Below are 17,184 nucleotides of genomic sequence, written 5' to 3'. Positions count from 1 at the left end.
ATAATTATTATTATTATTATTATTATTATTATTATTTGTATACCGCCCTATGGCAAACCAATCCGGGCGGTTAACAACAGTAAAATATAAAATATAACAATTAAAACCACTTTATCCCTCCCCCCTTAAGACGATATTAAACAGTATAACATATTAAAACACAATATCAAAGCATAAAAACAACAATTAAAAACTAAAAACCCTGATGTCCCTCTGTTGATCCTCAACCATCACTAAGATGGGGCCACAGGAGGAATGAGGGAATCAGGGAACCTGGGTCGGGATGGTTAATCTGGAAAGGCCTGCCGGAAGAGATCCGTCTTGACCACTTTTTTAAAGCTGTCTAATGATGTTATCTGACGGATCTCATCCGGCAGGTCGTTCCAGAGTTTGGGGGCCCCCATCCTTCCACCATAAACCCAAAATTAATAACAATAACTATAATAAATAATACAATTAAAATTATTAAAACAAAGCAAACAGGGTAGTCAATGGGAGGTGACTGAGTCATTAATCTGAGAAGGCCTGTCGGAAGAGATCTGTCTTGACTGCTTTTTTAAAGCAGTCAAGATTAGTAATATACTGGATCTCCTCTGGCAGGCCAGTCTATAACCTAGATAACCCATGATCTAGATATTACACTTCTATTGATGCAGCCTAGGATCATATTGGCTTGTTTAGCTGCTGCAACACAATGTCAACTCACACTTAGCTTGAGTCTGGAAATAAAAATTATTTTTGGCTCAAAAGTCAGGGCTCTTCCTCCTGCCCAATAATATTAGGAATTTAACTTTCCTGGAAAAAAAAAAGGGGGGGGGGGCTTAAGCTTGGACCCATATGTCCTAAGTGGTCTATATAGATTGGGGCAGGTGGGTGGAAGAATACAGGAGACCCATGACAACAGACTTGTTCTGAGTGTCATTGGTGTGGTGATCAGGCTGCTGGGTGACAAATGGCTAATGGTATCCTAGCCAGAACTTGAGAAAAGCTCCTTCTCTTGGACTACAACTCCAAGAGTTCTCAAGCCAGCTGGCTGGTGGATTTTGGCAGTCACTGGTTTTCATGTCAGTGGAGAGGAGAATTTCCTTCCAGGTTTTGGATAGCTATACAAGGTCCTGAATTTACTTGGAAGATAGGTTTCAGATCTATGGGTAAATCCTTTGAGGTTCCACCTAAAACCTGGATCAAATTCACCACCTCATTGACATGGGGGCTATCAGACACCCCTGGTAATCCCTAGAAAAATTCTTCTCCCCACTCCATCCCACCCAAAAACACCCTGAATTAAGAAGGCCAAAAATGCAAGAAAATGGGTGTGTTGGGAACGGAGAAGGAGCCAGGGTGGGTTTTCACAACTTTGAGCTACGAAATATTTTGAGACACTAGTGGTGAGGAATGCTGGGTGTTAGATTTAGTTAGAAATGGGGTGTGTTTTGGAGGCAGGAAAGAGTATGTATAAATGTGAAAGGTGGCAGGGGGGGATCCCTTTGTCTCTCCACTGGGGAATGAAGTGAATGAAATCCCAAAACACATACCGATAAACTAGGATAGCTCAGTGCTGCTCTAAGTGATGATCCCGGGGGCAGAACCAGCCCCTGAGCCATGGACTACCACTCCTTGGTATGTTTCCAGGAAAGAAAGAAACAACTGTAGTTGGTGGGCACAAAAATAGTGCTGGTCCCTATCACACTGAGGGGGAAATATAACTGGCAGTTTAGGCAGCCTGAAGATGATAGCCTGAAAAGCACAAGCATGCCTTTAAAAGCACTGTCCAGGGTGCTGAACCTACTTGGAGGCTAAGTTCAGGTGTCTGGGGAAACCCTTTAATATTCAACCCCAAAAAATCCTGAATTAGGTTTATCATCCCTTATAGTGGGTTGTTTTGGAAGTGAAGCATGTGTGTGTGTGTGTGTGTGTGTGTGTGACAGAGAAAGATGTGTGTGTGTGTGTGAAATATATTTGTTGTTGTTGTGTGCCTTCTAGTCATTTCCAACTTAAAGCAGCCATAAAGTGACCCTATCATGAAGTTTTCTTGGCAAGATTTGCTCCAAGGGCGTTTTGCCATTGTCCTCCCTTGAGGCTGAGACATTTGTCTTGTCCATAGTCCAACACTCAACCCACTACATCATGCTGGCTCTAAATAGGTATGTAGATAAGATAGAGGTAAAGTATGTGCCTTCAAGAAGGATTTGGATTCATGGCAATTTCATTGGGTTTTCCTAGGCACGGAAAACCAAAAGTAGTTTGCCATTGCTTCAGAGTATAGTCTAGTGCAGTGAATCCCAAACTCTGGCCTTTCAGGTGTTGTGGACATCACTTCCCAGAATCCCAGACCATTGACCAAGTTGGCTGAAGCTTCTGGAAGTTGAAGTCCAAAACACCTGGAGGACCAGAGTTTGGGGATCACTGGTCTAGTGCTTCTCAGACTTTGATCCTCCAGGGGTATTGGACTTCATTTCCCAGAAGCCCTAGTCAACCTGGCCAACAGTCAGGAATTCTGGGAGCTGAAGTCCAGAATGTCTGGAGGACCAAAATTTGGGACCCACTGCATGGCAGTACTTCTCAGGCTCTCTGATATGGGGGAAATCAGCATTTTTTTAACTAATGCATCAGGGACTAGCACCATATTTGTGCCCATTGGTTTCAGGTGTTTCTTTCTTGCCTGGAAACTGGCTAAAGACCTGTGGCCTTTGGCTCAAGGACTGGAAGCAGTTCAGGGACCTCCACTTTGAGTAGCAAATGGCCATGCACAGTGCCTGGTATTCCCTGGCAGTTTCCCAGCTCTCCAGGCCTGACCTAGAGATCTTCAGGGTAGTTAGGGAAACTAGTTAGTTGTGTGTGTGTGTGGGGGGGGTTTCGGAGGTGGGACAGAGTCTGTGTATATGAGGAAGGCCAGCAATAGCGGGGAGGAATCCATTTTGTCTTTGCAACAGGAGTTGCAGAAGATCCCCAAAGTGGATGCATATATCTAGGCCTATATATTTCCTACAACACCAGAGTTCAATTCCCAGTTCGGCCATAAAACCCACTGGGTGACCCTGAGCAAGTCACATGCTCTCAGCTTCAAGGGAAGGCGATGACAAACCTCCTCTGAGAAAATCTTACCAAGAAAACTCCAGCCTTTGCAACTGCAGTTACAGAAAATCCCAATTTTTCCTATCTGGGTCTATATATTTCCTATGATTCTGGAGGCCAGGGTTCGATAGGCCCACCTTAGGGTGCCCATAGGTTGGAAATGAAGGCTCAAAACAGCTATCAATCTGTCTATGGTATCAACACACACACACACTCACACATATACACATATATAATGATTTTCAAGTGAACCCTAGAGCTAGAGATCTAGCCCGACTTCACTTCTACTGCAGAGTGTCAGGCTTTGACAAAGTCCTGGTTTGTGCATTGTGTGGGAGAGAGATAGAGAAGCGGGGGGGGGGATTCCAGGCACTCTGCAACAGCATCACTCCATGCATTTGATGCAAAGGTTGAAATGGGGCATGTGGGGTCCTTTCGGAAGGGAACCTTGCAGCCCTTGGTAGGGGAGGCGGCGGTGGTGGTGGGGATGGGTTGCAGGCCATCAAACCTTCACCTTTGCAGCAAATCTCCCAGCTGCCAGGCCTAGGGAGGGGGGTTTGCTTAGGTATGTGCATCTTTGACTCAACAGCTTCTATCCCCCCCCCCTCCCCACTCCATCCTTTCCTCCATCATCTCTCCTTGCTTTCCTTCCTGGGTACCACTTGCCCAGGATGCCACCCAAAGCTGGCAAGGGGGCTCAGGGGGCTAGAGGAGAGGGAAAGGTTTTCAAGGCTGAGCTCCCTTGCCAGCTTTGAGGGGTATCCTGAGCAAGTGGTACCCGGGTTTCAAGGTTTTCTGGACTGAGTCCTTTTGCTAGCTTTGTGGGCATTCTGGGCAGGTGGTACCCGGGAAGGAAGGAAAGCCAGGAGAGATGATGGAGTGGCGGCGGCGGCGGCGGGGGTGGGAGATAGAGGCTGTTGAGTCAAAGATACTGGACCAAGGCGTGGGGGGGGGGGGAGAGGAGGAGGAGGAGTCCAGGTCGATCCGGTTCAAGCCAGCCAGGAGGCAGAGGGTGTCTCCCCCCCCGTTTCTCCCCTGCGTCCCTCCCTCCCTCCCTCAATGCCAGGCGCTCTGGCGGCGGCGGAGGCGGCGTGGGACGTGTGGGGCGGGGCGGGGGGTCTTCCTGTTCCTCCCCCTCCTCCCTTCTCTCTCCTCCCCCCCCCCCCCCGTTCCTTCTCCCCCGTCCGCCCCCGGGCGCCCCCCCGGGGGGGGGGGGGGGGGGGGGGGCCCGGGGGGGGGGGGGGGGGGGGCCTCCCTTCCCCCCCCCCCCCCCCCTCCCCCCCCCCCCCCCCCCCCCAGGTTCCTTCTCCCGCGTCGGCACTCGGGCTCCCCGCTTGGAGGGAAGGGAAGGAAGAGGCCCAGGAAGGGCTAGCGAAGGAGGGAAGGAAGGAAGGAGGGAAGAAAGAGCCAAGAGAAGGAGGGAGAGATGCAGAGGGAGCGAGGGCTAGAGAAGAAGGAAAAGGAAGGGACAGAAGGAGGGATGTGGAGGGAAGGCTAGAGCAGGGGAAAGAAGAAGGGAAGGAGGGAAAGAGAGGGAGGGAAAGGCGAGGAGGGAGGGAGGGCTGGAGGAGAGGGGAAAGGGAGGGAAGGAGGGAAAGAGGGAGGAAGAGAGGTGGAGGGAGTGGCTAGAGAAGGAGGGAAGGAGGGAGGGAAGGAGCAAAGAGAAGGAAGGAGAGATGCAAAGGGAGGGCTAGAGAAGGGGAAGGAGGGAGGGAAAGAAGCAGAGATGCGGAGGGCGGGCTAGAAAGGGGGAAGGAGGAAGGAAATCGGAAAGAGGGAAGGATGCGGACGGAAGGCTAGAGAAGGAGGGAAGGAGAAAGGGATGCAGAGGGAGGACTAGAGGAGGGAAGGATGCGGAGGGGAGGCTAGAGGAGGAGGAGGGCAGGATGCGAATGGAGGTCTAGAGGAAGGGGGCCAAGAGGGAGGGAGGGAGGGAGGAGGGATGGGGGTCTGGTCCGGGTCCTTAGCGCCTCCCTTCCTCTCCTGGCCCGGAAGCGGAGGGGGAGGAAGGAAGGGAGGGAGGGAGGGGGTGCGGCGGCGGCGGCGGAGGGGATCCCGAGCCCTGCGGCCGGAGCGGGGCCGGGAGGAAAGGAAGGGAGGAAGGAGAGAAGGAGGGAAGGGGAGGAGGGAGGGAGGAGGAGGAGGGGGGCGCGGGATGCGGCGGGGGCCGGGATGGCGGCCAAGTCGGACGGGAGCGGCTTCTCGCAGCTGCACAACCTGGACGACCCTCCCCGCCGCCTCCCGGCTCCCCACCACCACCCCCATCATCCCCATCGCCACCACCCCCACCATCCCCACTCCTGCTCCTCCTCCTCGGCCGCCGGGGCCCTGCGAGGAGGCGGCGGCGGCGGCGGCGGAGGGCGCGCTGGAAGCGGCGGCGGCTGCCTGGGGGCCGGGGCGCCGTCGTCGGAAGAGGAGGAGGAGGAGGAGGCCGGCGGCAGCAGCTCCATGCACATCTGCCACTGCTGCAACACCTCCTCCTGCTACTGGGGCTGCCGGAGCGCCTGCCTGCGGAGCCTGCTGGGCCGGGCCCGGGGCCGCCAAGGGCCCTCCGCTCCGCTGGCGCCGCCCGGGGAGCCCTCGGCGGCGGCGGGGCTGCAGCCGGGCTCCTCCTTGCCCTCCGGCCCCGGGGCCTCCTCCTCCGCCGCCGCCCGGCCCTGGCTGGACTGCCTCTGGATCGTGCTGGCGCTGCTGGTGCTGCTGGGCGACGTGGGCACCGACCTCTGGCTGGCCCTCGACCACTACGCCCGCCGGGACTACCTCTGGTGCGGCCTCACCCTGGCCTTCGTCCTGCTGCCCTCCGTCCTGGTCCAGATCCTCAGCTTCCGATGGTTCGTCCAGGACTACACCGGCGGAGGGCTGGGGGCCGTCCAGGGCCTGACCAGCCGAGGGCCCCCCATGATGGGCTCCGCCGCCTCCGCCAGGAGCAGGGCCGCCGGAGCCCCGGCCCCTTCGGCCCAGCGCCTCTGCCGCCTCTCCGTCTGGATCTGGCAGTCCGTCATCCACCTGCTCCAGATGGGACAGGTCTGGAGGTAGGCCTCCTCGGGGAGAGGGAGAGGGAGGGAGACACCCCCAAAGAAGGAGAAGAAGGGGGCCCAGAACCTGCTTCCATTTCAGACCCAGAGAAAGAGGGATTGGAGAGATGAGGGAGCACCAGAAGACAAATAGCCCAAGATGAAGAGAGAAAATATGGGGGAGAAGACCCAGGCCCAAACCCTGCTTAAATTTCATCCCCAGAGAGAGAGGGATTGGGGAAAGAGGAAGACGGGCCCCCCCCCCAGTGTAAAGGAGCACCAGAAGGTGAACACCCCCAGATGGAGAAAGAAGTTACCCCCCAAAATATTGGGAGAAGGCCCAGGCCCAAGAGCCTGCTTCCATTTCATCTTGCTAGGAAGTGGGAGAGGGAGAGATGGGGGGGGGGGAGGGAGGCTGACCACCTTTGAATATTGAAGGAGAGCCAGAAGGTGACCCCCCCCCAAATGGAGAGAGCCCCCTCCAAAACAGTATGAGAGGGAGACAGAAGGTCCAGGCCTAAGACCTGCCTAAATTTCAGTCCTGAGAGAGAGGGATTGGGGAGAAGGAGGACCTGATCTAAACAAGCACCAGAAGGCAAAAACCCCAAGATGGAGAGAGAAGGGACCCCCCCCCAAATATATATAGGGGATAAGACCCAGTCCCAGAACCTGCTTAAATTTCAGCCCCAGAGAGAGAGAGATTGGGGGAAGAGGGGAGCTGACCCCTACAAATACTGTAGAGGAGGCAGAAAGTGACAGAGGGAGGAGGATCCCAAAAATGTGAGGGAGAAGGCCCAGGCCGAAGAGCCTGCTTAAATTTCTGCATGCTAGAAAGAGAGAGAAATATTCAGGAGAGAACCTGACCCCCTCAAATATTGAAGGGGAACCAGAAGGTCAACACCCCCAGATGGAGAAATGGGGGCCTTCAAAAGTATGGGGGGGACACCACTAGGCCAAGGCCCAAGGCCCTGCTTACATTTCAGCCCCAGAGAAGGAGATTGGGGAGATGGAGGGGCACCTGACCACCTCAAATACTGAAGAGGAGCCAGAAGGTGGGCACCCCAAAACAGAGGGAGGGGAGCCCCCAAATATGGGGAAGCACCAGGAGGCCAAGACCCAAGGCCCTGCTTAGATTTCAGCCTGCCAGAAAGAGAGAGAAATATTGGGGAAGGGGGACTTGGCCACCCCCAAAATACAGAAGGGGGGAAGATTGGGGAGAAGGAGGAAGGGGGGAATTACTCCAAACCTCCACTGGGGGGGTTAATACAAGGTGATGGTCTAACATCCCCCCTTAAATTTAAGCCAGGGAGGGATGTCAGACCATCACCTTCTGTTGCCCCCCAAGTAGCAGGGTTAAGCAATCCCCCCTCTTCTTCAAGGGGTAAGCCTCCTCTCAAAAAGGGGGAGAAAGAGGACATAGGCCCCAACGTGCCTCCCCCCATCTTAGCCCTTGAGAGAGACAGAGAGATTGGGGGGGAGAGATAGGAATGCTCCCCCAAAAAATACTGCAGGGAAGAATGGCCTAATACCTCAAATCTTAGAAAATGGAGAGAAAGGAATAGTGGGGGAGAGGAAGGAACCCCCCCCCCCCGAAATTGAGGGAGAGGGCTAAGGCCCAAGACCCTTCACACAGAGAGAAACACTAAAATCTCAGCCCTGGAGAGAGAGAGAGAGAGAGAGAGAGATTGCCTCCTCAGTTTGAGGGTACCCAACATCCCCCCCCAAAAAAATCTCAGCCTCTGAGAGACTAAGATTGAGACTGAGGAGGGGAGGAAGGATTGTGATCTCTCCGCACCCCCCCCCCAAAAATAAAGATTGCGGAGAGGTAGACAGTGAAGGGTCATCTCACCCCATCTTAACCCACAGGGACTATAGAGAAGGAGAGATATGGAGGACCCCCAAAATTGAGGGGGACAGAGGAAGAAAGCCAGCCCCCCCCTGCTTTAAGTGTCAGCCCATGGGAGACAGAGAGAGGGGGTCTGGAGGCCTAATGTCTCTACCCCCTCCATCTTTGCCCACGTCACAGGCAACAGAAGGATGACTGTGAAGGCTTTGTCTCTCTCTCTCTCTCTCTCTCTCACACACACACACACACACTTGAGGGGGGGGAGCTGCCATGAAGGGGATCAAGCCACCCCTTCAACTGGCAGGTATAGAGACAAGGGGGTGGCCCCTTCCAGCTCTCATAGCAAGGGTATATAAATCCCCTTGTATGAGGAAGGCATGGGGAAATCACCCATGAATCAGGGGGTAGGGAAGGGTGGTCCTCCTCCATTTCCTTAAAGAGGAGGAGAATCAGAGAAGAAGACCCTGGTTTCTGAAATCTTCCCTGCTTTCCCAGAATCCCTTTGCTCTTGGGGCTTCTGGGTTAACAAGGCTGAAGGAGGTGATATTGTAAGAAGACAAGTAGGAGGAGATTTAGACTAGAGGCAGGGCCTCCCTCATCCCATTAACCTCCTGAAAGAGTTAATGGATGTACAGTACTGGAGTGATGAAGGGTGTGTGTTGTGTTTGATGAAGAGGGCACCCCACTTTCCCAAAACCAACAGTAAGGAAATGTTGGCTCCATGTTCTTATTCTTAAGCGTCTGCCCCCTGGAATGGTGTAGGATGTTTGGGGGCAATCCCCCACCATCAAAGGAGAAAAATCAAGTCTTTTAGGTTTGTGGCCAGAAAGCAAGGAGGGCTAGTCTGAAAATTTCCTTTGGAGAAGTGGAGAGTATGTAGGGTTACTCATACACACAGATTTTTTCATCCCACAAATGCTCCTTGGGCACACACTCGAAGGAAGAAGGAAGGCCCGATTAAGGTGATCTCCAGGAAGGAAGATGGCTGCATCTCCATGTGAGAAGAATCCCTTCCTAAGCTGCTCACTGCATCTAGTGCAACTGGATTCAGCAGGAAGGAGATCACTCTTACAACATATCTCAGACCAGAAGGATCTGATCCCACCCTGGTCCTAACCACCACCACTCCAGCTTCCCATACTAAGAAGACATCAAAGCTCACTTTCCAGAAGGCAGGGGTACAGTTGAGATGTTTCAGATGGGAAAGCAATGCTGTGCCCCTAGGTAGGCCAAGAGTTTTCTCGCTCAGGCCCCTAAAACCTTGGCGTCATCCCATAAGAGACAGCCTGTCAGAAAAGTAGGCCTTAAGCCTGTGCGCCAAGGAGAGGGGTTATTCTGGTCCAATCTGGGTGCTCAAGGGCCATAGCTGTTGATGGTTTCTGTGTTAAGGGGTATTCATTACGAATTTTAGTTTGAACTTTACAGGAGCTGTCCAGGGTGCTGAAATCACACACACACACACACACACACACACCCATAGCCCCTTTAAATTTCAGGCTAAATCCCATATTGGATCACACTATCCCCACAATGGGAATCTCCAACTGCTCAGCAATAAAGAAATTGAAAGAGAGAAGGGGCTCACTAGGGATTCAACAGTTCCCAAACTGTAGATTCCTGGATGTTTGTTGGGCTGCAGTTCCCAAAGACATGCACCCATGGCCTTCCTGGATGGGGCCTTTGGGAGCGGAGGTCCTGTAACATCCCAGAACCCAATGCTGGATGCTACTAACCATAAAGTTGATGGGAGATGTCTTGTACTTGTGCCTAGGGCCTCTAGTTGAACAGGAGAGTTAGCCCACTTCAAATAGCTGAGGATCTGGGCATCTTTCATCATCTGAGGCTTGGGGATAAGGCAGTAGGATGAAATGCTTTGAGAGAACATACCTTCAAAATCTCTGCAGTAGAGAAATAAGATACATCTTGGATCAGAGTGAAGAATACATGGCCCGTTGAATTCTTTTGATTCTTTCTCTAGTACATAATGGTGGAGGCATCTCCAATGACAGGGAAGAAATAGGAAGTACTGTAGGGCCTATCATATTGATACTCCAAACTAGAACAGACCCATTGAATCTACAGCTTTTAATTATATGTTGATCCAGCCACTGAGTCAGTAAGTCTGTTCTAGCTGGGCATAATCCAATAGGATTCCAGCCAGTATTCATTTGGGTGCTCAGAGCAGTGGTGGTGGTTGGGAGCTGTAGGATCAGCCCCTACCTTTGGACAAACCACAAAGACGACAGATCCATCATGATCCTAAGACATTGCCTCATCATCCCTCCTCCCCGCGGTCCATAGGATGAGTATCATGTATGAATCGTCTGGAGGGTTTGCAAACGTGGATCTAGTTTCCCCCTCTGTCCTCCTTCACCCCCCCCTTCCCCAGTCCACCCACATGGTTTAGCTACGTGAAGGTAGAGTAATAATGAAGAACTAGGCTGTGCCCAAGCTGGGCAGAGAGGGAGCTCTTGAGCAGCTCAAAAGCCTACCTTTTTAGAGAGGAACTGTGGGAAAAGATGCAGAGGGTGTCCTGGAGAGACCTTTGCTATAAGAGAGGAAAACCATTGCAGGCAGAAGATGGAGGGAGACAGTGGCGGGAAGGCATCCAGGCCTACTTAGTGCCTACCCTTTCAAGAACTGTGAATGCATGCACACACATGAATGCACGATGCACGCATATACAGACCCCTGGGATTTTGCAAAAAAAGGAGAAAGAAGGGGAGGTTATTGAGAATATTACAAATGAATTACAGCCCTCCCCCACTTTAAAGGACTGTAGAGACAGCAGGGTTGTGGGTGGATTGGAGGTGGGGAGTACTCCTAGACATGCATAAGATGAACCAAGGGGAGAATGGAATAAAGTTTGAAAAATGTATGGGTTAGGAAACCCCAGGTCTCTCCCTCCCTCTCCCTCTTTCTGAAATAAGAAACATGAAAATGTTGAGACTGTTTTCATAAAATGATATGTGGAGGGTGGGGGGAAAGAGTAAAAGAAAGGAAAGGAAAGGAAGAAAGGGGCGAAGAAATGAAAGGGGGGGGTTTCAAGAAACATTTTCTCTTAATTATTGCTTTCATTTAAAAAAAAACCAGCAATTTTAAAACTAAGGAGAGCAAAGTTGGATTTCAAATAGGTTAGAATAGATTGTGGAAAAAGGAGGTCAAAGGATGGCTTGATGGGAAATAGATAAACGGAGGAAGAATTAAGACTGCTCCTGTGGAATACTCTGGATGTTTGCTTTGAACCGATTTAAAATGGAGGCAACCTCTCAGAGAGGGTGGGGAGAAGCCGGTTCGGTAATAGTGCTGCTGACAGGGGAGGAGGGGGGAAGCATTCAAGAAAAAATGGAGACTGCACAGTCAAAATCTAGAGCTCTGTGAGTGTGTGTATAGCCTGTATGAAACTGCAACCCAGGAAATAACAGTGGTGAAATCAGCCACTACAAGCAAATATATTTTTTGCTTTCCTCCATCTGCATCTCTTTATGCAAAGTGGATATCCCCCCCACCGCCGACACATGTTAGCAGAACATGATGTGCGCATTGCATGCAAGGCAAGGTTTTTCAGAGAGATGTCTGTGCTGCTTGTACTACGTGAAAGAGGGCTTCATGCCCAGATGGTTTCTCTTCTCTTTCCCTCCTCCTCCTCTGATGTTCCTGTGTACCAACCACATATGCCAAGGCAGCTGTTGGTACGGACATGAACATGTCAGACAATGGATGGGTTTCCCTTGGCAGCTATGAAAGTTTGTGGCTGCGATGTATTTTCCTGGGGGCTGATTTATGTGACGCCTCCATCCTCTCCCCACCCCACCAAAAAGCTGTGGCACATGAGCACAAATGGTGACACAGGGAGATTTTTGATGGAGGACTGGAAGGCGCGCATGATTGGATTCGGAAAACAGGACTGCAGCTTGCAAGGAGATGGAAGAGAGCTGTGGACTAATCTAATCTTTGCTCATCTCTGAGGCTCTGAATATTCATTGCAAACAAGTGGGACCTACTGAGAAAGGCTTTCTCCAGACTTTGCAATCTGGAATGGGGGATTTTAGTTCAGAATGGAAGTATGATGAATCTTTCATGACGGGTTTTAACAGGGGTCTCTCTTTGGCACTACAGACAGTAGTAGGATCTGTCGAAGGAATGCTTAGAGGTACCCTCTAATGTCAACCTTTTGAGTGTGGCATTTTGTATATTTGGAGCAGAGGGTGTCATTAATGTTTCTTCTATTGCTGTCTGTTATTTGAATTATTCCGGGAAGCTGTGGTGGAACTAATGAACAAGGGCAATCTTTTAAGCTGATGTTGGTAGGAGTTAACTTTTTTCCATGTTGGACTGATGAAGCATCTGTATTCAGAAGGATTTGTTGGAGAGAGAATGGGAACCAGCTAGTTGCCGAACTGCCTTCTTGCAGAATTTCTCCCTTTAGCAGCCTACCCTAGACAGTGCAATTAGTCAATGTATCGCTGCTGAGGTTAGTTGCTTTTTTAGCTGTTCCGGATGAAAAATGAAAGTTTTCTAAATGTATTCAGTTCTTCACCAGGAAGTGCTCTTTCCGCCAAGTTTAGTCAATTGCATATACATATATTTGGCAGAGATTAGAAAAATTATTTATTTTGATCACAGCTTCCAGAATCTCCCAGCCAGATTCTGGGAGATGTTGTCCCAAATTTAACTTTTCCAAGCTCTGGTTGCATTTGGGCAAGCCTTGTGAGAAGTACGGGGGCCTTTATAATTCACCTCCTTCTGACTAGGCAAACTGGACCTCTACCTTACAAAGCTCTGGCACACCCCCAAGTGTCATCATCCAAAAGGAATTAAGAGGTCCTGTATGGATGGATAGCACATTCCAGGCATGTCTAGGATGAACAACAATCTTGGTGCTTCCCAGGTTAAATTAAGTGCTTTTATAGGTTGTGGGATTTACTGTCACGTGATGTGGTGGTGGCTGCCAGCTTAGATACCTTTCAAAGGAGATTAGATAAGCTCATAGAATCACAGAGCTGGAAGAGCCCACAAGGGAAATCCAGTCCTACTCCATTCTGCCATGCAGGAAGACACAATCAAAGCGCTCCTGATAGATGGCCATCCATCTTCTGTTGGAAAATCTTCAAAGTAGGAGACTCTACCATTGTCCAAGGCAGCATATTCTACTGTCGAACAGCAATTACTGTCAAGAAGTTCTCCCTAATGTTTAGGTGGAATACCTTTTTCCGTTGCTTGAATCCATTGCTCTGTGTCCTGGTCTCTGGAGCAGCAGAAAACAAGCTTGCTCCATCCTCAATATTACTTCCCTTCAAATATTTAAACATGGCTATCATGTCCCCTCTTCACCTTCTCTTCTCCAGATTAAACATACCCAACTCCCCAAGCCACTCCTCATAGGGCTTTATGGTTTCATAGAGGTTTGGCCCATGCATACTAGTCAGGCAAACTATGTATTGCATCCCTCATTAAGGCCTTTTTATATCAGCTTGTCCCGCTGGTGGAATAGAATAGAATAGAATAGAATAGAATAGAATACAGTTGGAAGACACCCCGAGAGTCATCCAGTCCAACTCCATTCTGCCATTCAGGAATACACAATCAAAACACTCCCTGTGAAAGATGGCCATCCAATCTCTGTTTAAAAAACTCCAAAGAAGGAGACTCCACCACATACTGCAAGGAAACATATTCCACTGTCCAACAGTAGATTAGCTGGAGGCCCTTGTTTGGCCAGAGTATGAACAGGATCTATGCCATTGGTCTGATGTGACATATTCTCATGTTCTGCTGGTGGTGAGTCTGCTGGATGTGTCCAGTTTCTTGGGATCTCTTTGAGCCCCAAATGTAGGTGACCAACTGGGGAGCAAATCCTGGGCTATTGAGTTCCTACTGCCCCTGTGATTGTGTTTGTTTGTTTTGTGATCCTCAAAGACATAGTTGCGCAGGACTAGGTCTCCATCTCTTTCTTCAAGTTGGTTGGTCTCTGCTTCCTCCCCTCCTACAGGCTCCAGAAGGGCAAAGAGCTCATTTTGAACCTACTGACCAGCAGGAAGACTTTGCAAGGAAACCTGAGCCACTGTATATGCACAATCCCTCAATCCCAAAGCATGACACTAATACACTACCCTGCCATAGGTAAGAACAAGACCTTGGGAAAGTGACTTTTTAAAGGGAGACTACTGCTCCCTTTATCCCAATCCAAGATCCCCAGCCAGCATGGCCATTGGAGATTCTGGAAACTGTAACTCCCTCTCCCCAAGTCACTTTTCCAAGCTCTGAGAGCAACATCTGATGTTGCCTTTTGCTGGATCAGACCATGATGTCCTTCCTAGTTCAGTCTTGCCTAATTATAACCAATAGCATCTCTCTAGGGATTCTAAAATCCTTTCCCATCCCTTACATGAAGGTCACAAAGAGCAAACTTGGAATCTTTTGCAAGCAAAGCTCTCTAACCGTATTATAGCCAAAGTATTCGACTTGACCAGCCACCGTTTTGGAAATGGAGTCTCCTTTCTGTCTTTCTGGCAAATTTGCTGTTTCTTCATTGCTTACTTTCCATTTCTTGTTGCCCTTAATGACATTACTTCTGAATCCCTGCTTGAAGAAAAGGATTGGAGGGGAAGGGTCGAGTCATGTGTCCTAGGAACTTTGTGGACAGGTGGTCTCAAGTCTGGCTGATCTTTTCCAACCAGATGTCCTCAAGAAATGTTAAGACTACAGCCTGAATTGTAGTGTTTAGACCCACCTAGAATAGATCCATTGAGTCAAAGTGATTTGTTTATGTGTTGATCCACCATTGGGACTAACAAATAGAATTCAGGCTATTTATTCTACCACTGCAGAATTCTCCCAGCAATGGGGGAAAGTGGTTAGAATCGGTTGTGGAGGAAGCAAGCTTGTTTTCTGCTGCTCCAGAGACTAGGACCTAGAGCAATGGATGCAAGCTCCAGGAAAAGAGATTCCACCTCAACATTAGGAGGAACTTCCTGACAGTAAGGGCTGTTGGACAGTGGAATAAACTCCCTCGGAGTGTAGTAGAGTCTCCTTCCTTAGAGGTCTTCAAACAGAGGCTGGATGGCTATCTGTCAGGGATGCTTTGATTGTGATTTCCTGCATGGCAGAGGGTTGGACTGGATGGCCCTTGCGGTCTCTTCCAACTCTACAATTCAATGATTCAATGATTCTATTATTTGCTTTAAGAACAGTGGGCCCTTCATATCTGCTGGGGATTGGTTCCAGGACTCCCTGTGGATACCAAAATCGATGTATGCTCAAGTCCCATTATATGGAATGGTATAGTAAAATGGTGTCTCTATTATAAAATGGCATGATCAAGGCTTGCTTTTTGAATATATATATGTGTGTGTGTGTGTGTGTGTGTGTAAATATTTTCAAGCCATGAGTGGTAGAATCCATGGATGCAGAAGCCCATGAATATGGAGGGACGACTGTATATTGGGATGGGTACCTGTTGCTATTAGTCCTTCACTGCCTGTTCAAAACTCCTAAAGTGGCATCTTCCGTTCCAAAGCCAGAACTGTGTGTGCACTCAGACTTATGGGATGGGTGATTTCCTATGGAAAAAAAAATAGAACATCAGAAAATCTTCTGGAAACTTTCAACTGAAAACTTTCGAAAATAGATATTTTTGGGCAGAATTTGTTTTAATGCTATATTTTTTTCATGGAAGTATTTCCACATGATATACTGTATGTATCTACACTGATCTATAGTTATCTGGGCTGTTGTACTGAAATCAGTAATAAAATGTTCAATGAATAAATCAGATATTTTCTAAACTTGAAATGAAACTGACAAGTAATGTAGAGAGTGAATGAATGAATGAGGCTGAAGGTATTGCAGTAATACTTCAAGAAAATAAAGTTAAACTGGTGATGCAGGGAATATCAGGGACATCTCTCTTTAAAATATAGTATTCTTTCAGTTGTAATATTTTTTAAATTAAATCACAGAATCCTAGAGCTGGAAGATAACCAAAGGGCCATCCAGTCTAACCTCATTCTGCCATGCAGGAGTACACAATGAAAACACTCCTGACAGATGGCCACCCAACCTCTATTTAAAAATCTCCAAAGAAAGATACTTCACTACCCTCTGAAGCAGCATCTTCCACTGTTGAACAGTTTTTACTGTCAAGAAGTTTTTTGGACTATGTTGCCATGTTCTGGAAGAGTTTATTCCTGACGTTTTGCCAGCTTCTGTGCTTGGCATCTTCAGAGAATGCTGGCATGGAAGTGAGTGAGTTCACCAAACTACAGATCCCTAAATTCCTGGTGTTGGTGCTATGGCAGTTTATGTAGAATAAAACTGACTGAACTGTGTTCTGGTCACCACAAGTCAAGAAGGGTATTGACAAGCTGGAGCATGTTCAGAGTAGATCGACCAAAATAGCGAAAGGTTTGGAAACCATAAGGCCCTATGAGGAGCAGCTTAGAAAGCTGGGTATGTTCAGCCTGGAGAAGAGAAGGCTGAGAGGTGACATGATAATCATGTTTAAATATTTGAAGGGATGGCATATTGAGGAGGGAGCAAACTTGTTTTCTCCTACTCCCGAAAATAGAAAATAGGAAAATTTCTAAAACATGGCCACATAGCCCGAAAAACCCACAAAAAACCTTTTTCTGATTGTTGCAGCCTCACTTGCTGGTGGGAGAGGGCCAAAAGGGCCATCCTCCGTGTGCCCCAATTTTGCCAACCAAACAGATCTCTTTTCTCTTATAGAACTGTTGGGTGTTAGGGGGGGGGGGGGGGGGGGCATTTGCCTGCTTACCTACAGGATCACCTCCTCCTGTATAATCTGCCCTGTACACTCAGGTCCTCTGGAGGACATTTACTCCTGTCAGCCAGGACTAGATTGGCAATTGTCAGCCAGAGGACTTTTTCATCAGCCCCCCCCCCCCCCCCCGAATGTGGAATGACCTGCCAGAAGAGGTTCAACAGCTGAATATGCTGTCCGAATTTAAAATTGAATTAAAGACTTATTTCATCCAGCAGGTCTACCCAGTCAATATTGAACTATGAATTTTAAATTGGTGTGTTTTATTCTGTATAATTTTAATGTGTTATGGTCATTTTAACCTTACGTTTATATGTTTTAACTTATATTCTAAATGGTTAGTTATATATTGTTTTTTAATCTATGTTGTGGTCCTCCACGAGCCTCAAGGAGAGGTGGATAAGAGGAACATTGATTATTATTATTATTATTATTATTATTATTATTATTATTATTATTATTAT

General features: G+C 48.9%; 2 protein-coding genes across 2 annotated transcripts in view; one reads left to right on the top strand and one right to left on the bottom strand.

Moving 5' to 3' along the window:
* Window positions 1–17,184, bottom strand: part of C1H8orf74 (chromosome 1 C8orf74 homolog) — a 601,672-nt gene that overhangs the window by 119,691 nt on the left and 464,797 nt on the right. The window lies entirely within an intron of this gene.
* XKR6 (XK related 6) overlaps window positions 5,248–17,184 on the top strand; it is a 206,338-nt gene continuing 194,401 nt past the window's right edge. The window contains exons 1-2 of the mRNA XM_042465977.1: window positions 5,248–5,300; window positions 5,391–6,107. Of these exons, the coding sequence (XP_042321911.1) occupies window positions 5,248–5,300; window positions 5,391–6,107 (770 nt within the window). The remainder of the gene's footprint in view (window positions 5,301–5,390; window positions 6,108–17,184) is intronic.

The sequence above is a fragment of the Sceloporus undulatus genome, chromosome 1 (assembly GCF_019175285.1).
Source record: "Sceloporus undulatus isolate JIND9_A2432 ecotype Alabama chromosome 1, SceUnd_v1.1, whole genome shotgun sequence".
NCBI classification, from domain to species: Eukaryota; Metazoa; Chordata; class Lepidosauria; order Squamata; family Phrynosomatidae; genus Sceloporus; species Sceloporus undulatus.
Note: the sequence above shows the minus strand (reverse complement) of the source record. Positions and strands in the feature narration are given on the sequence as shown.